The 25,172-nt window shown below is 45.6% G+C and overlaps 1 protein-coding gene across 1 annotated transcript in view; it reads right to left on the reverse strand.

The window, feature by feature from the left end:
* ccm2l (CCM2 like scaffold protein) overlaps window positions 1-16,784 on the reverse strand; it is a 28,151-nt gene extending 11,367 nt beyond the window's left edge. The window contains exons 1-8 of the mRNA XM_090204020.1: window positions 16,600-16,784; window positions 13,722-13,889; window positions 11,751-11,834; window positions 10,603-10,786; window positions 7,701-7,967; window positions 7,369-7,545; window positions 6,988-7,208; window positions 1,994-2,123 (exon numbers count right to left, since the gene is read on the reverse strand). Of these exons, the coding sequence (XP_090060146.1) occupies window positions 1,994-2,123; window positions 6,988-7,208; window positions 7,369-7,545; window positions 7,701-7,967; window positions 10,603-10,786; window positions 11,751-11,834; window positions 13,722-13,889; window positions 16,600-16,632 (1,264 nt within the window). The 5' untranslated portion in view covers window positions 16,633-16,784. The remainder of the gene's footprint in view (window positions 1-1,993; window positions 2,124-6,987; window positions 7,209-7,368; window positions 7,546-7,700; window positions 7,968-10,602; window positions 10,787-11,750; window positions 11,835-13,721; window positions 13,890-16,599) is intronic.
* Between the last annotated feature and the right edge of the window lie 8,388 nt (window positions 16,785-25,172).

Below are 25,172 nucleotides of genomic sequence, written 5' to 3' on the forward strand. Positions count from 1 at the left end.
TCTGTCTACATTGAGGCAGTGTGTCTGTCTACATTGAGGCAGTGTGTCTGTCTACATTAAGGCAGTGTGTCTGTCTACATTAAGGCAGTGTGTCTGTCTACATTGAGGCAGTGTGTCTGTCTACATTGAGGCAGTGTGTCTGTCTACATTAAGGCAGTGTGTCTGTCTACATTAAGGCAGCGTGTCTGTCTACATTAAGGCAGTGTGTTTGGCTACATTAAGGCAGTGTGTCTGTCTACATTAAGGCAGTGTGTCTGTCTACATTAAGGCAGTGTGTCTGTCTACATTAAGGCAGTGTGTCTGTCTACATTAAGGCAGTGTGTCTGGCTACATTAAGGCAGTGTGTTTGGCTACATTAAGGCAGTGTCTACATTAAGGCAGTGTGTCTGTCTACATTAAGGCAGTGTGTCTGTCTACATTAAGGCAGTGTGTCTGGCTACATTAAGGCAGTGTGTCTGTCTACATTAAGGCAGTGTGTCTGTCTACATTAAGGCAGTGTCTACATTAAGGCAGAGTCTACATTAAGGCAGTGTGTCTGGCTACATTAAGGCAGTGTGTCTGTCTACATTAAGGCAGTGTGTCTGTCTACATTAAGGCAGTGTGTCTGTCTACATTAAGGCAGTGTGTCTGTCTACATTAAGGCAGTGTGTCTGTCTACATTAAGGCAGTGTGTCTGGCTACATTAAGGCAGTGTGTTTGGCTACATTAAGGCAGTGTGTCTGTCTACATTAAGGCAGTGTGTTTGGCTACATTAAGGCAGTGTCTACATTAAGGCAGTGTGTCTGTCTACATTAAGGCAGTGTGTCTGTCTACATTAAGGCAGTGTGTTTGGCTACATTAAGGCAGTGTCTACATTAAGGCAGTGTGTCTGTCTACATTAAGGCAGTGTGTCTGGCTACATTAAGGCAGTGTGTCTGTCTACATTAAGGCAGTGTGTCTGTCTACATTAAGGCAGTGTCTACATTAAGGCAGAGTCTACATTAAGGCAGTGTGTCTGGCTACATTAAGGCAGTGTGTCTGTCTACATTAAGGCAGTGTGTCTGTCTACATTAAGGCTTGTGTACTTCTGAATGAATATCTATGTACCATTGATTATGGATGTGTTATCTAAGACTGTGTTTCTGAACTGATTACATTATTATAGACATGTTGCCCCTATTCTTGATGAAGGAAGGATGTTAATGAACTCAGTGGTTTGAAACCACAAAACGAACCAACATAGTGCTGCTAATAGCTCTGCGGTTGAAGACAACATTTTGAAAACTGTGTACCAGTTTAGAGGGTTATATTTCCCATTTCTGAACTGGGTGGTTCGAGCCCTGAATGCTGATTGGCTGACAGCCGTGGTATATCAGACCGTATACCACGGGTATGACAAAACATGTATTTTTTTCTGCTCTAATTAAGTTGGTAACCAGATTATAATAGCAATAAGGCACCTTAGCCGTGGTATATTGGCTATATACCACACCCCCTCGTGGTAAGAACAGCCCTTAGCCGTGGTCTATTGGCCATATACCACACCCCCTCGTGGTAAGAACAGCCCTTAACCGTGGTCTATTGGCCATATACCACACCTCCTCGTGGTAAGAACAGCCCTTAGCTGTGGTCTATTGGCCATATACCACACCCCCTCGGGCCTTATTGGTTAATTCTCTAACTGTCAACCATGCCTGTAGCCAGTAGCGGTCTGGTACGGTATACACACGCTATAGTCTGCTGTGTGTGTGTGTGTGTGTGTGTGTGTGTGTGTGTGTGTGTGTCAGAGGACATTGGTGGGACGAGCTACAGGAGGACCGGCTCCTTGTAATAGCCTGGATTGGGAATCAGTGGAATGTTTTCTAAACACATCAAGCACATGGAAACAACGTGTGTGTGACTCCGTTCCATCGATTCCATTACAGCCATTTACAAGGAGCCCATCCTCCTTACACTTCCTCCCACCAGCCTCCTCTGGTTGGTGTGTGTGTGTGTGTGTGTGTGTGAGACTCACTCCTCTGGAGCCAGTAGCGATCTGGCATGGTGTAGTGGAAACCAGACCTGTCTACACACTCTATAGTCTGGTGTCCATAGATAATCTGGAACATCTGACAGATCAGAGCACAGTACTCCTCCGCTGCATCCTGAAGAGAGAGACACACACACACACACACACACACACACACACACACACACACACACACACACACACACACACACACACACACACACCATCATTAGGAGGACACAGTGTATGTGTGTGTGTGTGTGTGTGGGGAGGGGGGGGGGGGGGTAAGAGAGAGAGTTTGTATTTGTGTGTCTGTGCGTTGGTGTGCATTTATGTGTGTGTGTGTGCGTGCGTGCAGTGAACAACTGTTTCATGATCATTTATTTTTATTTTTCACGTGAATACATTGATATAAAAAAAGGGGGAACATTCAATATAATTCATGAGTTGAATCAAAACCTGTGTTTAAACCCTTTCTCACGCTTGGAGACTTCACAGATTTGCCCCCCAAAAAAATAATGTGACATAAAACAAGATTGGGAGAATGTCATATGGTCAGATGAAACCAAAATATAACTTTTTGGTAAAAATTCAACTCGTCGTGTTTGGAGGACAAAGAATGCTGAGTTGCATCCAAAGAACACCATACCTACTGTGAAGCATGGGGGTGGAAACATCATGCTTTGGGGCTGTTTTTCTGCAAAGGGACGACTGATCCGTGTAAAGGAAAGAATGAATGGGGCCATGTATTGTGAGATTTTGAGTGAAAACCTCCTTCCATCAGCAAGGGCATTGAAGATGAAACGTAGCTGGGTCTTTCAGCATGACAATGATCCCAAACACACCGCCCGGGCAACGAAGGAGTGGCTTCGTAAGAAGCATTTCAAGGTCCTGGAGTGGCCTAGCCAGTCTCCAGATCTCAACCCCATAGAAAATCTTTGGAGGGAGTTGAAAGTCCGTGTTGCCCAGCAACAGCCCCAAAACATCACTGCTCTAGAGGAGATCTGCATGGAGGAATGGGCCAAAATACCAGTAACAGTGTGTGAAAACCTTGTGAAGACTTACAGAAAACGTTTGACCTCTGTCATTGCCAACAAAGGGTATATAGCAAAGTATTGAGATAAACTTTTGTTATTGACCAAATACTTATTTTCCACCATCATTTGCAAATAAATTCATTATAAAATCCTACAATGTGATTTTCTGGATTTTTTTTCTTCTCATTTTGTCTGTCATAGTTGAAGTATACCTATGATGAAAATTACAGTCCTCTCTCATCTTTTTAAGTGGGAGAACTTGCACAATTGGTGGCTGACTAAATACTTTTTTGCCCCACTGTATCAGTTGAATTACATCCTGAACTTGATCCTGTTAAATACAGTGGGGCAAAAAAGCAACACTGTCAAAATTCCACCAAACCTTTCAGAGGTGGAACTCTCACCATGTCACCACCTCTGGGCAGTAGGGGCTAAGGGTTGTTTCTGGACAGACCACGGGTATTGTGGTAGCTCAGTCAGTCAGTCAGTCAGTCTGGTAAAGTCTAAAAATGTTAAAGGGCCAAAGAAGTTAAAAACATAATTTCCCCCCCATTTTTATGTCTGTATGTAACATATTGTGTTCTATAACCTGGAAAATAAATACATGTGACTTTGGATGACATCATAATGTCATAATGTCTGGATGCCATCATAATGTCTGGCTGACATCATAATGTCTGGATGACATCATAATGTGTGGATGACATCATAATGTCTGGATGACATCATAATGTCTGGATGACATCATAATGTCTGGATGACATCATAATGTGTGGATGACATCATAATGTCTGGATGACATCATAATGTGTGGATGACATCATAATGTGTGGATGACATCATAATGTCATAATGTCTGGATGACATCATAATGATGTTTGTTTCCAACACCAGGGATGTTTTCCTGAATAAGTTAGATCTGCTGTGTGTTTTGTTTCCTTGCCATGATATGAACGAGTATCGCGATACTGGTTTGGTTGAAAAAGCACTCTGAAATTGTGAAAATGAAGATAATGCTATTTTTGTCTAAGAGCTGTTTGGAAAAAAAAATGACTGGAATTTCAGCCTGTTCGGGTGGGATAGATCTTTTGTCCCACATCATGACACCACAATCTGATCTGATTATAATAAACCAATGACTGTTCATCTGGGTAAGGGGGTAGGCTCTAGACTATCCTATCAGCCAATCAGGGCTGTGTATGTAAATATATTAAAATGTGTTTCCTAACACACACACACACACAATCAGACTGAGCATTTCAAGGGCCAAAGGAGGCACAGGGAAATACATGATAAAACATATATTTGAGTTATTTTCGTTAAATAAACTGTGATTTATTAGACATACAGTGATGATTTAAAAATAATATGACAAAGATAATAACATAGTGGCGTTAATAGCTGTCAAATAGTTGCTTCCTCTGTCCTGGGAATCTCTTGATTCGTCGCATCCTCTCTCCTGGTATCCATCTCAAAAACCCATTGGATGAGAAGGTCGTGGTCCTTATCCCTCTCACCTTCTTAGCCAATGGGTTTTGAGAAGGAGGCAAGGACAGATTCTCCCATTGTTTCCCCCATTCCTCACCTCCCTCTCAAAGCCCATTGGGGGGGGAGAGGAGGGAAGGCTCCTCCCTTCAGGCTACGATGGACTTTCAAGGAGAGAAAAGGAGTGGAGGAAACAAGGACAGAGGAAGCAACAATTTGACGGCTAGTTTTCAGACACACACACACACACACACACACACACACACACACACAATGCATTGCATAATCAGTAGCATTACATCACAGTGAGAGGTCAGCCACAGTAGAGCTGTGGGATTGGATTTCACTATGGGGGTTTAGATATCAGAATCAGCATGGACGAGACAGAGAAGGACGTGTGTGTGTGTCTCTGTGTGTGTGTGTGTGTGTGTGTGTGTGTGTGTGTGTTTGCCTGTCTGTCTGTGTGTGTGTGTGTGTGTGTGTGTGTGTGTGTGTGTGTGTGTGTGTGTGTGTGTGTGTGTGTGTGTGTGTGTGTGTGTGTGTGTGTGTGTTTGCCTGTCTGTCTGTGTGTGTGTGTGTGTGTGTGTGTGTGTGTGTGTGTGTCTCTTTTAATAAAAATAGATAATACATCTATTAATAGTTCTTCTTTGAGCGGAGGATTTATTATTGTAGAGTGAGGGACTGACATTAAATACCTACGTCCCAAATGGTGCCCTATTCCCTTTATAGTGTACACTACTTTGACCAGGGCCCATAGGGAATAGGGTGCACACTACTTTGACCAGGGCCCATAGGGAATGGGGTGCACACTACTTTGACCAGGGCCCTTAGGGAATAGGGTGTACACTACTTTGACCAGGGCCCATAGGGAATAGGGTGTACACTACTTTGACCAGGGCCCATAGGGAATAGGGTGCACACTACTTTGACCAGGGCCCATAGGGAATAGGGTGCACACTACTTTGACCAGGGCCCATAGGGAATAGGGTGTACACTACTTTGACCAGGGCCCATAGGGATTAGGGTGCCATTTGGGATGCACTGATTGTATAGTGAGTGATTGAGATTCAATGGGACAAAAACTATCCTAAACTGCATGTAGTATGTAGTTAGGTTAAGTTAAGTTAAACCACATGTGATGGGTTTGTATATAGTTAGGTTAAGCTAAGTTAAACCACATGAGATGGGTTTGTATGTAACTGAATGTAGTATATAGTTAGGTTAAGTTAATGTATGAATTGTGCTAGCTCTATTCTATATATTTAATGTATGAATTGTGCTAGCTCTATTTTATATAGTTAATGTATGAATTGTGCTAGCTCTATTTTATATAGTTAATGTATGAATTGTGCTAGCTCTATTTTATATAGTTAATGTATGAATTGTGCTAGCTCTATTTTATATAGTTAATGTATGAATTGTGCTAGCTCTATTCTATATATTTAATGTATGAATTGTGCTAGCTCTATTCTATATAGTTAATGTATACCAAGATGCTCTCACTGTCTCACTGTAGGTTGGGATGTTTTTGCACTTTTTCTCCAAACGTCAAATTTAAAAGTTGATCCAAATGTCAAATTCCGTTAAGGGTCAAAGGTGTCACGACTTCCGCCGAGGTCGGTCCCTCTCCTTGTTCGGGGCGGCGTTCGGTGATCGACGATCCAATTTTCATTTTCCATTGGTTTTGTCTTGTCTTCCATCACACCTGATTCCAATTCCATCAATTCCATGTTGTGTATTTAACCCTCTGTTCCCCCTCATTGTCCTTGTCCGTGATTGTTTGTTGTTGTTGTGCTGTTAGTTACCGGGTTTTGTTTGACACATTTCTTTTGTATTATTCTGTTGACGGTGGTTTTATGGTTATTAAACACGACCGTTGTCAACCAGTTTCCGCTCTCCTGCGCCTGACCTCTCTGCCGCCAGTAGCATGACATCACAAAAGGGGTAAGAGTTAAGGTTTTTGGATTGGTTTAAAACTTCAAGGTCAGGCATTCATTCCCGTAATGGTGAGGGTTAAGGGTTAAAAGAACAGGGTTTTTATAAAACAAACACAAATCTAAACGAGTGTCTACCACTGGGATTGAACAGACAACCTTTGGAACCGGAGGGATTACACCTATCCAGCACCCCATGTCCACAACACACTAGCAAAACCCATCTGGCTGCTAACACAGTAATGTCATTTATTGAGACAAGTCCTCACCCTGTTCAGGGCACGGTGTGTGTGTGAGAGAGTGAGTGAGAGAGGGAGAGAGCGAGCGAGAGAGATAGTGAGAATGAGAGAGAGACAGAGGTCTGTGTGTCTCACCCGGTTCAGGGCACGGTGTGTGTGTGTGTGTGTGTGAGAGAGAGAGGGAGAGAGCGAGAGAGATGGAGAGAGAGAATGAGAGAGAGACAGAGGTCTGTGTGTGTGTGTGTGAGAGAGTGAGTGAGAGGGGGAGAGAGAGAATGAGAGAGAGACAGGTCTGTGTGTCTCACCCGGTTCTCCACAGCCAGTATGACCAGATTACAGTAGGCATCAGGGCATGGTGTCGGCTCCAGTGGGTTATGGTTTCTCCTCTCCCAGCTTCCATAACTCTTCCCCCTCTCCCAGCTCCCTGTACAGGCCTGCCTGCGTTCCCAACTCCCTCCCTGGGGATGCTTCCTCTCCCAGCTGCCTCCAGGCTTCCCTCCAGCTCCATGCCTCTTCTCCCAGCTACCTATATAGATTACAGTTTAGTTTAGTTTTTGATTATATTGACACATACAAAATACACTTTAGCTTTTTTTTTTTTTTAAATACAGGAAACAGTGTCGCTTACATGACATAAAATAATGAGCGTGATTAAAAAGAGAAACATGAACCATTTCAAACTGCACCTCCTCCAACTCCACTGGCCCCGTGTTTTTTCTCCCAACTCCCCCCGACCGGTCTGGGTCGGTCCCAGCTCCCGCTCACTGGCCTCTTCTCCCAGCTTCCTCCTCCAGGCTTCCTGGTCTGTCTCCGCTCCCAGCTTCCTCCTACCCTGGGCTGCCTCTCTAGGCTGCCACCAGCACCTCAAATCAAATCAAACTTTTCTGTTAAGTGCATTTATAATCACGCTTTTCTGTTAAGTGCATTTATACTCACACTTTACTGTTAAGTGCATTTAAAATCACACTTTACTGTTAAAACAATAAAATGAAAAGAAGTAAAAGGAAACAAGAAGCACCTCCAGCCACTCCACCAGCTCCTCCTCCCCCTCCTGCCCCAGCACCCTGCACCAGGGCTGGGTTGGGTTGCGGCTGTGGCTGTGGCTGCTTGGAGGAGGGTTTGTGGTTCTTCCAGTCCACTCCACAGATGGTGTGTCTGCGCTCCATAGTGCCACCTGCTGGACGTGGGTCAGAGTTGCTCATGGTCTGACGACGAGCCTCGATGCCTCCTGGGTTTCTCTTCTCCAGGCTGTTACCTCCCGCCAGGACGGTATCTACCTTTAAACCTGGGGGAGGAGGAGGATGGAGGATAGAGGAGGATGGCGGAAGAGGAGGATGGAGGAGATGATGGAGGAGGTGGAAGATAGAGGAAGAGGAGGATGGAGGAAGAGGAGGATGGAGGAAGAGGAGGATGGAGGAGGTGGAGGATAGAGGAAGAGGAGGATAGAGGAGGATGGAGGAAGAGGAGGACGGAGGAAGAGGAGGATGGAGGAAGAGGAGGATGGAGGAGGTGGAGGATAGAGGAAGAGGAGGATGGAGGAAGAGGAGGATGGAGGAAGAGGAGGATGGAGGAGGAGGAGCAGGAGGAGGAAGGAGGAAGAGGAGGATGAGGAAGATGGAGGAAGAGGAGGATGGAGGAGGAGGAGCAGGAGGAGGAAGGAGGAGCAGGAGGAGGAGGAGCAAGAGGATGGAGGAAGAGGATGGAAGAGGAGGAGGATGGAGGAGGGGCAGGAGGGGGATGGAAGAGTAGGAAGAGGAGTATGGATGAGGAAGAAGAGGAGTATGGAGGAGCAGGAGGAGGATGAAGGAGGAAGATGGAGGAGGAGGAGTACGGAGGAGGAGGAAGAGGAGTGTGGAGGAGCAGGAGGAGGAGGAGGAGGATGGAGCAGGAGGAGAAGGGGGAGGAGTGTCACCAAACACACCATGTAGTATTTACAGCATAGTAAATCAAATCTGAGATCAGAGGCTAACAAACTAATAGATCCTGAATCCAGACATGGCTAATAGATGCTGAATCCAGACATGGCTAATAGATGCTGAATCCAGACATGGCTAATAGATGCTGAATCCAGACATGACTAATAGATGCTGAATCCAGACATGACTAATAGATGCTGAATCCAGACATGGCTAATAGATGCTGAATCCAGACATGGCTAATAGATGCTGAATCCAGACATGACTAATAGATGCTGAATCCAGACATGGCTAATAGATGCTGAATCCAGACATGGCTAATAGATGCTGAATCCAGACATGGCTAATAGATGCTGAATCCAGACATGACTAATAGATGCTGAATCCAGACATGGTTAATAGATGCTGAATCCAGACATGGCTAATAGATGCTGAATCCAGACATGGCTAATAGATGCTGAATCCAGACATGGCTAATAGATGCTGAATCCAGACATGACTAATAGATGCTGAATCCAGACATGGCTAATAGATGCTGAATCCAGACATGGTTAAAACCTGTCTAGGAAAGACGTTCCGCTAGCGGAACCCCTCGATAACATTCCGCTGAAAAGGCAGCGCGTGAAATTCAAAAATATTTTTTAGAAATATGTAACTTTCACACATTAACAAGTCCAATACATCAAATGAAAGATAAGCATCTTGTTAATTAATCTACACATGGTGTCCAATTTAAAAAATGCTTTACAGCGAAATCACTTATGATTATGTTAGGTCAGAGTCAAGTGACAAAAACACACACAGCTATTTTTCTAGCCAAAGAGGAGTCACAAAAAGCAGAAATATAGATCAAATGAATCACTAACCTCTGATGATCTTTATCAGATGACACTCATAGGACATCATGTTACACAATACATTTGTGTTTTGTTCGATAATGTGTATATTTATATCCAAAAATCTCAGTTTACGTTGGCGCGTTACGTGCAATAATGTTTTAATTCCAAAACATCTGGTGATTTTGCAGAAATACTCATTGATAAAAGATGCAAGTCTTATTCACCAAATTAAAGATAGACTTCTCCTTAATGCAACCGCTGTGTCAGATTTAAAAAAAAACGTAATAATCCGAGAACGGCGCTCAGAGCCCAATTCAGCCTGAGAAATATCCGCCATTTTGGCGTCAACATCAGTTAGAAAAACACTATAAATATTCACTTACCTTTGATGATCTTCATCAGAAGGCACTCCCAGGAATCCCAGTTCGACAATAAATGACTGATTTGTTCCATAAAGCCCATCATTTAGCCACTTGTTGTTAGCGTGTTCAGCCCAGTAATCCATCCTCATGAGGAGCGAGCACTTCCTCCAGACAAAAACTCAAAAAGTTCCATTACAGGTCGTAGAAACAAGTCAAATGATGTTTGCAATCAATCTTTAGGATGTTTTTTTTTTTACTTAAATCATCAATAAGATTCCAACCGGAGAATTTCATTGTCTGAAAAAAAGCCTTGGAACGAGAGCAAACTCTGTCGGGAGCGCGCGTCATGAGACCGAGGCTATCTGCCAGACCACTCACTCAAAGAGCTCCTTTATAGTAGAATCTTAAAACTAGGATCTAAAGATGGTGACATCTAGTGGAAGCCTTAGGAAGTGCAAGCACATCCATAACTATCAGGGATTTGAATAGGCACTGTTTTGAAAATCGATTTCTCACTTCCTGTTTGGATTTCCTCTCAGGTTTTTGTCTGCCATATGAGTTCTGTTATACTCACAGACATCATTCAAACAGTTTTAGAAACTTCAGAGTGTTTTCTATCCAATACCAATAATAATATGCATATATTAGCATTTGGGACAGAGTAGGAGGCAGTTCAGTTTGGGCACGCTATTCATCCAAAAGTGAAAATGCTACCCCCTGTCCCAAAAAAGTTAATATATGCTGAATCCAGACATGGATTGATCATTGAAATGTGCAGTGAGTGAGTTACTGAGCTGCCTTGCCTGTTTTGAGCACCAGGAGGTGCAGTGCGTCATCTCTCAGGTAGGAGGCAGCAGCGATCTCGTGCGTAGGGATTCTCAGCAGCAGTTTCTCGTTGTCTCGCCAGGTCAGAAGAAGACATCGGGCTGACAGGCTCAGGATACAGTCCTGCTCAACGCTGGTCTTCAGGGGAAGCACCTTCAGCTGCTGCGCAACCAAAAAACAACAGAGACACATATTACACACCAGAGATACAGACACATGCTATGTAATTACTATTTATACAACGGGTGGGTCTAATCCTGAATGCTGATTGTTTAAAAACACATTCCAGGAGGTGTCTATTCCACAAGTTACCACCGGCTAAATCTAGGATGTTAAAATGCCTATTTACTCTGTTCCATCTGACTGCGTAATCCACTGTCTCATCAGCCCAGCCAGGTAATTTATAAACTTGATCTCCACTATAAAAAGCATCTAGACATTATCTCACATTTCTTTTAGACTAACATTTGGTTTTCAACGGCAGAGATTTGTAATAACCTGTCTGTTTGTCTATATGACATTTGCATCATTGTTTCAATATTAAAATTCAATCTCTAACTATCCCATAGTAATGACGTGTCGGAAGTCGGGACACGACAGACATGTAGGCAATGTTTCTCATCCGGTCGAAATCATAATTCAGCTGGCATCATTTTTATGGAATTCAACAAAAAAAATATAAATTGAAAAAGTTACAACGAAACACAGCTAGTTTTCAGTCTTTCCAGTTTCAGTTTGAAGTGATTGTGTTACTGTGTTGTTGGCTAGCTCCTTTGAACAACAGTGTCCTGACGAGAGAGCACATTTTCTATGCCAGGTGAAATCACGCCTCGTTAGCTCATTGTTATGGATGTATCCAAGTAAATGTCACTAGAAAACAGCTTAAACGAATGTAAATACAGTTACTTTGCTGTTATTTTGACATGACCATAAGTTAGCTAGCTAGATAGCAAGGGAAAAGAACGTTGTATGGCAATGGAACATTTAGAACGAACGACTGGGTCCATTGATACAGAACAAAAAAGACTGACCGACTGGGTGTGAATAGATCGAGGCCAGTCAGTTAAACATCTATACATGCTGTGCTCCAGTATTGTTTTTCCACTGTTTTATTGGACAAACTCACCCTGGCTGTGTCCAGGAGCTGCAGCAGTTCATCTCTACTGGAAGGGTTTAGAGAGCACGACACCCAAGTCAGGTGACCCAGGAACTACGAGGACAACAAGGATCAGAGTTTAGCATCACTGTACTAGATAAAAGCAAAAAAGACAGTGATACCCACCCAGAGAGAGAGCAGGACACCCACATCAAATCACATTTTATTCATCACATGCTTCGTAACCACAGGTGTAGACTAACAGTGAAATGCTTTCTGATGGGCCCTTCCCAACAATGTAGAGAGAAACAACAGGTGTAGACTAACAGTGAAATGCTGACAGGCCCTTCCCAACAATGTAGAGAGAAACAACAGGTGTAGACTAACAGTGAAATACTGACGGGCCCTTCCCAACAATGTAGAGAGAAACAACAGGTGTAGACTAACAGTGAAATGCTGACAGGCCCTTCCCAACAATGTAGAGAGAAACAACAGGTGTAGACTAACAGTGAAATGCTGACAGGCCCTTCCCAACAATGTAGAGAGTAACAACAGGTGTAGACTAACAGTGAAATGCTGACAGGCCCTTCTCAACAATGTAGAGAGAAACAACAGGTGTAGACTAACAGTGAAATGCTGACAGGCCCTTCCCAACAATGTAGAGAGAAACAACAGGTGTAGACTAACAGTGAAATGCTGACAGGCCCTTCCCAACAATGTAGAGAGAAACAACAGGTGTAGACTAACAGTGAAATGCTGACGGGCCCTTCCCAACAATGTAGAGAGAAACAACAGGTGTAGACTAACAGTGAAATGCTGACAGGCCCTTCCCAACAATGTAGAGAGAAACAAAATAGAGAAATATAGAAAAGTAAAACACAGTAATAAAATGAATAATAAATACACAATGAGTATCATAACATGGCTCTATGCACAGGGTACCAGTACTGAGTCCATGTGTAGGGGTACGAGGTAATAACATGGCTATATACACAGGGTACCAGTACTGAGTCCATGTGTAGGGGTACGAGGTAATACCATGGCTTTATACACAGGGTACCAGTACGAGGTCATTGTCGTAGATGTGTACATATAACTAGCAATAAAGTGACAGATAGTGAACACTAGCAGCATTGTATTTTGATGAGTTAGTGAAAGAAGGGTCAATGCAGGTCAATTTGTTTAACTATTTAACTCAGTATTTATCAGTCTTATTTATTTTGTTCCGGGATGCAGTACCGGACTGTCCCCCACTGGTCCCAGGGTCCTGAGCTTCGTGATGAGCTTTGAGGGCACCATAGTGTTGAACGCTGCGCTGTAGTCAATAAACAGCATTCTCACATAAGGATTCCTCTTGTCCAGGTGGGAACAGGCAGCGTGGAGTGCAATAGAGATTGCATCATCTGTGGATGAGTTGGGGCAGTATGCAAATCGGAGTGGGCGCAAGGTGTCTGGGATGATGGTGTTGATGTGAGCCATGACCAGCCTTTCAAAGCATTTCATGGCTACAGACGTGTGTGCTACAGGTCGGCAGGTTACCTTGGCGTTCTTGGGCACAGGGACTATGGTGGTCTGCTTGAAACATGTAGGTATTACAGACTTAGTCAGGGAGAGGTTAAAAATGTCAGTGAAGACTTGTACTCATGCCGGTATTCCATCCAGCATGCGGCATTGCGAATGTTAACCTTTTTAAAGGTCTTACTCACATCAACTACTGAGAGCGTAATCACACAGTCGTCAGGAACAGCTGGTGCTCTCGCCCTTTGCTCAGTGTTGTTTGCCTCGACGCGAGCACAGAAGGTAACCCAGGAACTGAGGAGGAGGAAGTACAATGGTATGTCTGGTTGTGTCCCAAACACAAGACATCTTCTCTAGTAACAACCACAACTTGTGTTTGAGACATAGCCTATGCCTGTGTTTGCAAGTCTATTATCTATAAGTCTAGATGATGTGTCCTCCTCACCTTTGATACAACTATTGATTGATTAGTTGACGTCTCACCTTGACCTCCTTCTCTACATAGTCATAGATGAGTCTCTCTGGGTGGATGAGGAAGTCTGGAGGGTAGAGGGGTACGGTGTGGAGTGGTCTACGAGACACACTACTCCTGTCTGTCTGTCTGCGCCCCGACTTAGAGAAGACCAGGAGCTTGATGGGTGATACAAAGCCCTGAGGAAGGAGAGAGAGAGAGAGACAGAGAGAGAGAGAGAGAGACAGAGAGAGAGAGAGACAGAGAGAGACAGAGAGAGAGAGGAGATGGAGGAACAGAGAGAGAGAGAGAGAGGAGATGGAGGAAGGAGAGAGAGAGAGAGAGAGATAGAGGAGAGATGGAGGAAGAGAGAGAGAGCAGGAGAGGTAGGGAAGGAAGGAAAAGAGAGATAGAGAGTGACGGAGAGAGAGGGCAAGAGGGTGTTTTTTTTCTTTCATACTGGGGTAGTGGGGTATGCTGTGGAGGAGTCGACCAGGCGCTTGATGGGGGAGGCACAAGACCTGAGACATCTGAAAATGTCATAGCTGCATACTCTCTCTGATCAACGCCGATTGATGCAACACATTTAATATAAAAATAAGATTTTTTTTTTTTTTTACAGTTACATTGAAGACTGTGTAGGTTCATGCTTTCTGAAAGTCTTAAAAAGTTAATGTCTAATGGTGAAGTATTACAGATTATTTTGTGTGTGTGTGTGTGTGTGTGTGTGTGTGAATTCAACAGCAAGTCAAGGCTGAGTAATTAACAACAGACTCCTATCTGTCTTTTCGCTCCGCCTCTTCCCTCGTTCCCACTCTCTATCAATACAGTTTCTATAATCACTTTCAGTGCAATTTTTGGTGCAACTCTTCTAAACTAAACTCTTCACAGATCATCAAAAAAAGGCAGTTATTTCAAAATCGCATCTCTTTTAATCACCAAACTTAATCAGCGTTTCATCTAGAAATGCATGTTTCAAATAGCTAAACAAACAGTCATAGAAAATACTTTTCTTTCACGATGCAATGCTCACATTACTTTTAATATGATTCCCTTCTCTGTTGTTAAAATACGTTTTGCCATCACTTTAATCCAACTGCTCTTAATTGATGATCGCTTAAAGGTTTTGGTAAAAACCTAGAGATTTAACATGTCAACTGGTTTGTCAACTACAGATTATGAGAACTTTAATAATGAAAATGTACAATACCAGTCAAAACATGTGGCCACGGGTTTTTCTTTATAAAAAAAAAACTGGAATAGATGCATTTGTGTAGAGTGCTGCCATTTCACATGGATCGTAAGAGAATGTGTGTGTGTGTGTGTGTGTGTGTGTGTGTAATTCTCATTCTCTGTGTGTGTGTGTGTGTGTGTGTGTGTGTAATTCTCATTCTCTGTGTGTATGTGTGTGTGTGTGTAATTCTCATTCTCTGTGTGTATGTGTGTGTGTGTGTGTGTAATTCTCATTCTCTGTGTGTGTGTGTGTGTGTGTGTGTGTGTGTGTGTGTGTGTGTGTGTGTGCGTGTGTGTGTGTGTGTGTGTGTGTGTGTGTAATTCTGTGCATTTTTGTGTGTTTTTCTGGCTTAATTTGTGAGAACAGACACACATTTAACCAGCTACACACAAGCCTTTTCAACAACCACGCGAGAGTTTATATTTTCATTTTTGTTCTTAAACTCGATGTAGGATCAGGCAAAATCCCTTGAGTTGCGCACTTTATGCAGGTTTGGTCCTTGGTTGGTTGCCATGTGTCCATATCGAGTGGAATGTCTAGGTCCGCTTGTCAACGGATGTGGAAAGCATAGTGCAACCTAGGAGTTTGGTTTCTAGTTTTGAGTCGGTTGATCCACTTCCATCTCTGACACGTGGAAACCGGAGGGGGGAAGGGAGGGGGTGCACTCCACACATATGCGCGTAGGCCGGAGGGGTCCGGGCGCGGCCGGCCAAAGTTGTGGGCCCGATGGTTGTAGATCGACCCATTGGTTAAAGAGTCGGCTGCAAATGAATTACTTAAAAATCATACAATGTGATTTTCTGGATTTTTGTTTTAGATTCTGTCTCTCACAGTTGAAGTGTACCTATGATAAAAAATTACAGACCTCTACATGCTTTGTAAGTAGGAAAACCTGCAAAATCGGCAGTGTATCAAATACTTGTTCACCCCACTGTATATATTTTTTGTATTTAACCTTTATTTAACATGACAAATCAGTTAAGGACAAATTCTTATCTACAATGACGTCCTACTCCCGGCCCAAATTTGCGCCGCCTTATGGGACTCCCAATCACGGCCCGGATGTGATACTGCCTGGATTCGAACCAGGGACTGTAGTAAAGCACCTCTTGCACTGAGATGCAGTGCCTTTAGACCGCTGGGCCACTCGAGGTGCCCTGATAGCAGCAACATCCTTAATGGTGAAACAGCCACCGCTCATCAAGAAAACAAAAGCCAATAACATTGGCGGTGAGGCAGAGCGCTGTTTCCCCTACAGAGGATTCCACTTTCAAGTTAAATCTACCAGACACCGTATGTCATTTTCAGAGCTGTTGTAGCCCAATGTCACACACAACCACGTAAAAGTATGGTGGACACTGTGACAGTACTTAATAAATAACCCTCTGGCCACGCACAAATAAGACAGACAGACAGACAGACAGACAGGCAGGCAGGCAGGCAGGCAGGCAGGCAGGCAGGCAGGCAGGCAGACAGACAGACAGACAGACAGACAGACAGACAGACAGACACACACACACACACAGTAAACAACGCAAACCGCACTGCCAAAGGCCGAAACAATAGAATGACGGCCATCTTGGCTCTGTCACTCTACCTCTGTATCAGAACCCTCTGCCTGAGGAAACCTTTCACCTAATGGGCTTGAACATGAACAGAACATGAACAGAACTTACCTTCTTGGCTTTCTTAGTGGGCTCATAGTCCATCCCTGAAGTAGGCAATGGTGTGTGGTAAGTGGCGTCTCTCTGTGGGCTGGTTTTGGGCTGAGGGCTGACGGCTGGGACGTGTGTGTGTGTGGTAAGTGCCGTCTCTCTGTGAGGTGCGGGCTGGTTTTGGGCTAAGGGCTGACGGCTGGGACGTGTGTGTGAGTTCCTGGCACTCAACAAAGACCTCAGGAGCACAGGAGAGTCGTAGGAAACAGAGGAAACCCACTTCCTGTTAGACAGGAAACTCCACCAGAGCCTGATAATAAACTAACAAAGACAGACAGACAGACAGACAGACAAACACACACACACACCAACACACACCAACACACACACACACACACACACGCACAAACACACACAAACACACACACACACACACGCACAAATACACACACACACACACGCACAAATACACACGCACACACACACACACACACACACACACACACACACACACACACACACACACACACACACACACACACACACACACACACACACACACACACACACACACAGCCTGTCCTGATAACAGAGGAATAAACACACACAAGCAGATATGCATGCCTTCATACTGATTAAGACACACACACACACTGCACACTGTACACACACACTGCACACACACACTGCACACACACACTGTACACACACACTGCAGACACACACACACACACTGCACACACACACTGCACACACACACTGTACACACACACTGCACACACACACACACACACTGCACACACACACTGCACACACACACACACTGCACACACACACACTGCACACACACACTGCACACACACACACACTGCTAACACACACTGCACATACACACTGCGCATACACACTGTACACACACTGTACACACACTGTACACACACACAACACACTGCACACACAGAACACAACACCAAACACACCACAGAACATAAACATACACTAAACTCCCCTTTACTCAGTAGTATCCCCCAAGCTGGACCAATAAGGTGCCAGTTCTCACCACCAGAGGTCAGTGGAAGACAGTGTGAGGGGCGGGGCATACCATGCCAGTGACTCTTTCAGCGTCTTTATCACAGGAGGGAGCTGATAGGAGGACGGCTCATAATAACAGCTGGAACGGAACCAATGGAAAGGCATCAAACACATGGAAACCATGGAAACCATTCCACTCATAAACATGCGCCAGTCCTCCCAAATTAAGTCACCACCAACCTCCTGTGATTTTTAAGTACTACTGTCTGTGGGACAGGACGGGGGAGGACAAGAAAAAGTCAATGGCACCGTAATCCCTATGTAGTGCACTACTTTAGACCAGAGCCCTATGGCACCCTAATCCCTATGTAGTGCACTACTTTAGACCAGAGCCCTATGGCACCCTATTCCCTATATAGTGCACTACTTTAGACCAGAGACCTATTCCCTATATTGTGCACTACTTTAGACCAGAGCCCTATGGCACCTTATTCCCTATATATAGTGCACTACTTTAGACCAGAGCCCTATGGCACCTTATTCCCTATATATAGTGCACTACTTTAGACCAGAGCCCTATGGCACCTTATTCCCTATATAGTGCACTACTTTAGACCAGAGACCTATGGCACCTTATTCCCTATATATAGTGCACTACTTTAGACCAGAGACCTATGGCACCTTATTCCCTATATATAGTGCACTACTTTAGACCAGAGCCCTATGGCACCTTATTCCCTATATAGTGCACTACTTTAGACCAGAGCCCTATGGCACCTTATTCCCTATATAGTGCACTACTTTAGACCAGAGCCCTATGGCACCCTATTCCCTATATAGTGCACTACTTTAGACCAGAGACCTATGGCACCTTATTCCCTATATAGTGCACTACTTTAGACCAGAGACCTATGGCACCTTATTCCCTATATAGTACACTACTTTAGACCAGAGACCTATGGCACCTTATTCCCTATATAGTGCACTACTTTAGACCAGAGACCTATGGCACCCTATTCCCTATATAGTGCACTACTTTAGACCAGAGCCCTATGGCACCCTATTCCCTATAAAATACACTGTCCTAGCTTTAAAAAATACATTTAAGGGCCATGTTTTTTTTTCATTCTGTTGGATTATCAACCTTTTAGAGTTCATAGAAATAGAAAATATAGAAAGATTCATCAGTGACATTAAGGTGGAGGCCCATTCTATAGGTGATATGTATATGGTAGAGCTGCCTTTATTCTTCATATCAGACCAAGGCCACGGTAGGGCCCATTCAGACCAAGGCCAGGGTAGTGTCCTATCAGACCAAGGCCAGGGTAGTGTCCTATCAGAACAAGGCCAGGGTAGTGTCCTATCAGACCAAGGCCAGTGTAGTGTCCTATCAGACCAAGGCCAGGGTAGTATCTTATCAGACCAAGACCAGGGTAGTATCTTATCAGACCAAGGCCAGGGTAGTGTCCTATCAGACCAAGGCCAGGGTAGTATCCTATCAGACCAAGGCCAGGGTAGTATCCTATCAGAACAAGGCCAGGGTAGTGTCCTATCAGAACAAGGCCAGGGTAGTGTCCTACCAGAACAAGGCCAGGATAGTGTCCTATCAGAACAAGGCCAGGGTAGTGTCCTATCAGAACAAGGCCAGGGTAACAAGGCCAGGGTAGTGTCCTTTCAGAACGAGGCCAGGGTAGTGTCCTATCAGAACAAGACCAGGGTAGTGTCCTATCAGAACAAGGCCAGGGTAGTGTCCTATCAGAACAAGGCCAGTGTAACAAGGCCAGGGTAGTGTCCTATCAGAACAAGGCCAGGGTAGTGTCATATCAGAACAAGGCCAGTGTAACAAGGCCAGGGTAGTGTCCTATCAGAACAAGGCCAGGGTAGTGTCCTATCAGAACAAGGCCAGGGTAGTGTCCTATCAGAACAAGGCCAGGGTAACAAGGCCAGGGTAGTGTCCTATCAGAACAAGGCCAGGGTAGTGTCCTATCAGAACAAGGCCAGGGTAGTATCCTATTAGACCAAGGCCAGGGTAGTGTCCTATCAGAACAAGTCCAGGGTAGTGTCCTATCAGAACAAGGCCAGGGTAGTGTCCTATCAGAACAAGGCCAGGATAGTGTCCTATCAGAACAAGGCCAGGGTAGTGTCCTATCAGAACATGGCCAGTGTAACAAGGCCAGGGTAGTGTCCTATCAGAACAAGGCCAGGGTAGTGTCCTATCAGAACAAGGCCAGTGTAACAAGGCCAGGGTAGTGTCCTATCAGAACAAGGCAAGGGTAGTGTGCTATCAGAACAAGGCCAGGGTAGTGTCCTATCAGAACAAGGCCAGGGTAACAAGGCCAGGGTAGTGTCCTATCAGAACAAGGCCAGGGTAGTGTCCTATTAGAACAAAGCCAGGGTAGTATCCTATCAGACCAAGGCCAGGGTAGTGTCCTATCAGAACAAGGCCAGGGTAGTGTCCTATCAGAACAAGGCCAGGGTAGTGTCCTATCAGAACAAGGCCAGGATAGTGTCCTATCAGAACAAGGCCAGGATAGTGTCCTATCAGAACAAGGCCAGGGTAGTGTCCTACCAGAACAAGGCGAGGGTAGTGTCCTATCAGAACAAGGCCAGTGTAACAAGGCCAGTGTAGTGTCCTATCAGAACAAGGCCAGGGTAGTGTCCTATCAGAACAAGGCCAGGGTAGTGTCCTATCAGAACAAGGCCAGGGTAACAAGGCCAGGGTAGTGTCCTATCAGAACAAGGCCAGGGTAGTGTCCTATCAGAACAAGGCCAGGGTAGTATCCTATCAGACCAAGGCCAGGGTAGTGTCCTATCAGAACAAGTCCAGGGTAGTGTCCTATCAGAACAAGGCCAGGGTAGTGTCCTATCAGAACAAGGCCAGGATAGTGTCCTATCAGAACAAGGCCAGGGTAGTGTCCTATCAGAACAAGGCCAGTGTAACAAGGCCAGGGTAGTGTCCTATCAGAACAAGGCCAGGGTAGTGTCCTATCAGAACAAGGCCAGTGTAACAAGGCCAGGGTAGTGTCCTATCAGAACAAGGCAAGGGTAGTGTCCTATCAGAACAAGGCCAGGGTAGTGTCCTATCAGAACAAGGCCAGGGTAACAAGGCCAGGGTAGTGTCCTATCAGAACAAGGCCAGGGTAGTGTCCTATTAGAACAAGGCCAGGGTAGTATCCTATCAGACCAAGGCCAGGGTAGTGTCCTATCAGAACAAGGCCAGGGTAGTGTCCTATCAGAACAAGGCCAGGGTAGTGTCCTATCAGAACAAGGCCAGGATAGTGTCCTATCAGAACAAGGCCAGGATAGTGTCCTATCAGAACAAGGCCAGGGTAGTGTCCTACCAGAACAAGGCGAGGGTAGTGTCCTATCAGAACAAGGCCAGGGTAGTGTCCTATCAGAACAAGGCCAGGGTAACAAGGCCAGGGTAGTGTCCTATCAGAACAAGGCCAGGGTAGTGTCCTATCAGAACAAGGCCAGGAGAGTGTCCTATCAGAACAAGGCCAGGGTAACAAGGCCAGGGTAGTGTCCTATCAGAACAAGGCCAGGGTAGTGTCCTATCAGAACAAGGCCAGGGTAGTGTCCTATCAGAACAAGGCCAGGATAGTGTCCTATCAGAACAAGTTCAGGGTAGTGTCCTATCAGAACAAGGCCAGGATAGTGTCCTATCAGAACAAGTTCAGGGTAGTGTCCTATCAGAACAAGGCCAGGGTAGTGTCCTATCAGAACAAGGCCAGGATAGTGTCCTATCAGAACAAGGCCAGGGTAGTGTCCTATCAGATCAAGGCCAGGGTAGTGTCCTATCAGAACAAGGCCAGGGTAACAAGGCCAGGGTAGTGTCCTATCAGAACAAGGCCAGGGTAGTGTCCTATCAGAACAAGGCCAGGAGAGTGTCCTATCAGAACAAGGCCAGGGTAACAAGGCCAGGGTAGTGTCCTATCAGAACAAGGCCAGGGTAGTGTCCTATCAGAACAAGGCCAGGGTAGTGTCCTATCAGAACAAGGCCAGTGTAGTCCTATCAGAACAAGGCCAGGGTAACAAGGCCAGGGTAGTGTCCTATCAGAACAAGGCCAGATAGTGTCCTATCAGAACAAGGCCAGGGTAGTGTCCTATCAGAACAAGGCCAGGGTAGTGTCCTATCAGAACAAGGCCAGGGTAGTGTCCTATCAGAACAAGGCCAGGGTAGTGTCCTATCAGAACAAGGCCAGGGTAGTGTCCTATCAGAACAAGGGCAGGGTAGTGTCCTATCAGAACAAGGCCAGGATAGTGTCCTATCAGAACAAGGCCAGGGTAGTGTCCTATCAGAACAAGGTCTGGGTAACAAAGCCAGGGTAGTGTCCTATCAGAACAAGGCCAGGATAGTGTCCTATCAGAACAAGGCCAGGGTAGTGTCCTATCAGAACAAGGCCAGGATAGTGTCCTATCAGAACAAGGCCAGGGTAGTGTCCTATCAGATCAAGGCCAGGGTAGTGTCCTATCAGAACAAGGCCAGGGTAACAAGGCCAGGGTTGTGTCCTATCCGAACAAGGCCAGGGTAGTGTCCTATCAGAACAAGGCCAGGGTAACAAGGCCAGGGTAGTGTCCTATCAGAACAAGGCCAGGGTAACAAGGCCAGGGTAGTGTCCTATCAGAACAAGGCCAGGGTAACAAGGCCAGGAGAGTGTCCTATCAGAACAAGGCCAGGGTAGTGTCCTATCAGAACAAGGCCAGGGTAGTATTTTATCAGAACAAGGCCAGGGTAGTATCCTATCAGAACAAGGCCAGGGTAGTGTCCTATCAGAACAAGGCCAGGGTAGTGTCCTTTCAGAACAAGGCCAGGGTAACAAGGCCAGGATAGTGTCCTATCAGAACAAGGCCAGGATAGTGTCCTATCAGAACAAGGCCAGGGTAGTATCCTATCAGAACAAGGCCAGGGTAGTGTCCTATCAGAACAAGGCCAGGGTAGTGTCATATCAGAACAAGGCCAGGGTAGTATCCTATCAGAACAAGGCCAGGATAGTATCCTATCATAACAAGGCCAGGGTAGTATTCTGTTGAAACAAAATTGAAGGAAACATTCAAAGGAGGTATTATTTTTATTGTCTGAGGTTTGTGCGTGGGTGCTTGTGTGTGTGTGTGTGTGTGTGTGTGTGTGGGTGTGTGTGTGTGTGTGTGTGTGTGTGTGTGTGTGTGTGTGTGTGTGTGTGCTCGCGTTTTTGTAGGAGTGTAGGAGTGTTGTTAACTCCTGGACACAGCGCCAAGACAAGTGGAACTAATAGCAGGTCATCTTCCCTCTGAAGAGGAACGCTGAGGAGATAGAGAAGGAGAGGGAGGGAGAGAGAAGGAGAGAGAAGTGGAGGGAAGGAGAGAAGGGAGAGAGAAAGAGAGAGAGGGAGGGAGAGAAGGAAAGAGAGAAAGAAAGAGAGAGATAGAAAGAGAGGGAGGGAGAGAAGGAGAGAGAGAAATAAAAAGAGATAGAGAAGGAGAGGGAGGGAGAGAGAAGGAGAGAGAGAATTGGAGGGAAGGAGAGGGAGGGGGAGAGAAGGAGAGGGAGAGAGAAGTGGAGGGAAGGAGAGAAGGGAGAGAGAAAGAAAGAGAGAGGGAGAAAGAGAGGGAGGGAGATAAGGAGAGGACAGAGAGAGAGAGAGAGAGAGAGAGAGAGAGAGAGAGAGAGAGAGAGAGAGAAGACAGGCTATGTGCACACTGCCCACAACATGAGGTGGAAACTGAGCTGCACTTCCTAACCTCCTGTCCAATGTATGACCATATTAGAGAGACATATTTCCCTCAGATTACACAGATCCACAAAGAATTAGAAAACAAATTCAAGTTTGATAAACTCCCATATCTACTGGGTGAAATTCCACAGTGTGCCATCACAGCTGCAAGATTTGTGACCTGTTGCCACAAGAAAAGGGCAACCAGTGAAGAACAAACACCATTGTAAATACGACCATATTTATGCTTATTTATTTGCCCCTGTGTACTTTAACCATTTGTACATCGTTACAACACTGTATATATACATATACATATTACATTTGTAATGTCTTTATTGTTTTGAAACTTCTGTGTGTGTAATGTTTACTGTTCATTTTATTGTTTATTTCACTTTTGTATATTATCTACCTCACTTGCTTTGGCAATGTTAAAACATGCCAATAAAGCCCCTTGAATTGAATTGAATTGACAGAGAAGGAGAGAGTTGAGAGAGACAGAGAAGGAGAGAGAGTTGAGAGAGAGAGACGAGAGGGAGTTGAGAGAGAGAAGGAGAGGGGGAAGAGAGAGAGGAGAGGGGTTGAGAGAGCGAGAATGAGAGGGGTTGAGAGAGAGGAGAGGGGTTGAGAGAGAAGAGAGGGGGTTGAGAGAGAGGAGAGGGGGTTGAGAGAGAAGAGAGGGGGTTGAGAGAGAGGAGAGGGGGTTGAATGAGAGGGGGTTGAGAGAGAGAGAAGGAGAGGGGGTTGAGAGGAGAGGGAGTTGAGAGAGAGAAGGAGAGGGGGTTGAGAGGAGAGGGAGTTGAGAGAGGAGAGAATGAGAGGGGTTGAGAGAGAGGAGAGGGGGTTGAGAGAGAGAGAATGAGAGGGAGTTGAGAGAGAGAGGAGAGGGGGTTGAGAGAGAGAGAGAAGGAGAGGGGGAAGAGAGAGAGAAGGAGAGGGGGTTGAGAGAGAGAGAATGAGAGGGGGTTGAGAGAGAGAGAAGGCGAGGGGGTTGAGAGAGAGAGAGGAGAGGGGGAAGAGAGAGAGAAAGAGAGGGGTTGAGAGAGAGGAGAGGGCGTTGAGAGAGAGGAGAGGGGGTTGAGAGAGAGAGAATGAGAGGGGTTGAGAGAGAGAAAGAGAGAAAGAGAGGAGAGGGGGTTGAGAGTGAGAGAATGAGAGGGGGTTGAGAGAGAAGAGAGGGGTTTGAGAGAGAGGAGAGGGGGTTGAATGAGAGGGGGTTGAGAGAGAGGAGAGGGGGTTGAATGAGAGGGGGTTGAGAGAGAGAGAAGGAGAGGGGGTTGAGAGGAGAGGGAGTTGAGAGAGAGAAGGAGAGGGGGTTGAGAGGAGAGGGAGTTGAGAGAGGAGAGAATGAGAGGGGTTGAGAGAGAGGAGAGGGGGTTGAGAGAGAGAGAATGAGAGGGAGTTGAGAGAGAGAGGAGAGGGGGTTGAGAGAGAGAGAGAAGGAGAGGGGGAAGAGAGAGAGAAGGAGAGGGGGTTGAGAGAGAGAGAATGAGAGGGGGTTGAGAGAGAGAGAAGGCGAGGGGGTTGAGAGAGAGAGAGGAGAGGGGGAAGAGAGAGAGAAAGAGAGGGGTTGAGAGAGAGGAGAGGGCGTTGAGAGAGAGGAGAGGGGGTTGAGAGAGAGAGAATGAGAGGGGTTGAGAGAGAGAAAGAGAGAAAGAGAGGAGAGGGGGTTGAGAGTGAGAGAATGAGAGGGGGTTGAGAGAGAGAGAAAGAGAGGGGGAAGAGAGAGAGAAAGACAGGTGAGGAGGTTGAGAGTGAGAGAGGGTTGAGAGAGAGAGAAGGAGAGGGGGTTGAGAGAGAGAAAGAGAGGGGGAAGAGAGAAAGAGAGGAGAGGGAGAGAGAGAGAAGGAGAGGGGGTTGAGAGAGAGA

Source organism: Oncorhynchus mykiss, chromosome 16, assembly GCF_057628025.1.
Source record: "Oncorhynchus mykiss isolate SJ-2025 chromosome 16, ASM5762802v1, whole genome shotgun sequence".
Lineage (NCBI taxonomy): Eukaryota > Metazoa > Chordata > Actinopteri > Salmoniformes > Salmonidae > Oncorhynchus > Oncorhynchus mykiss.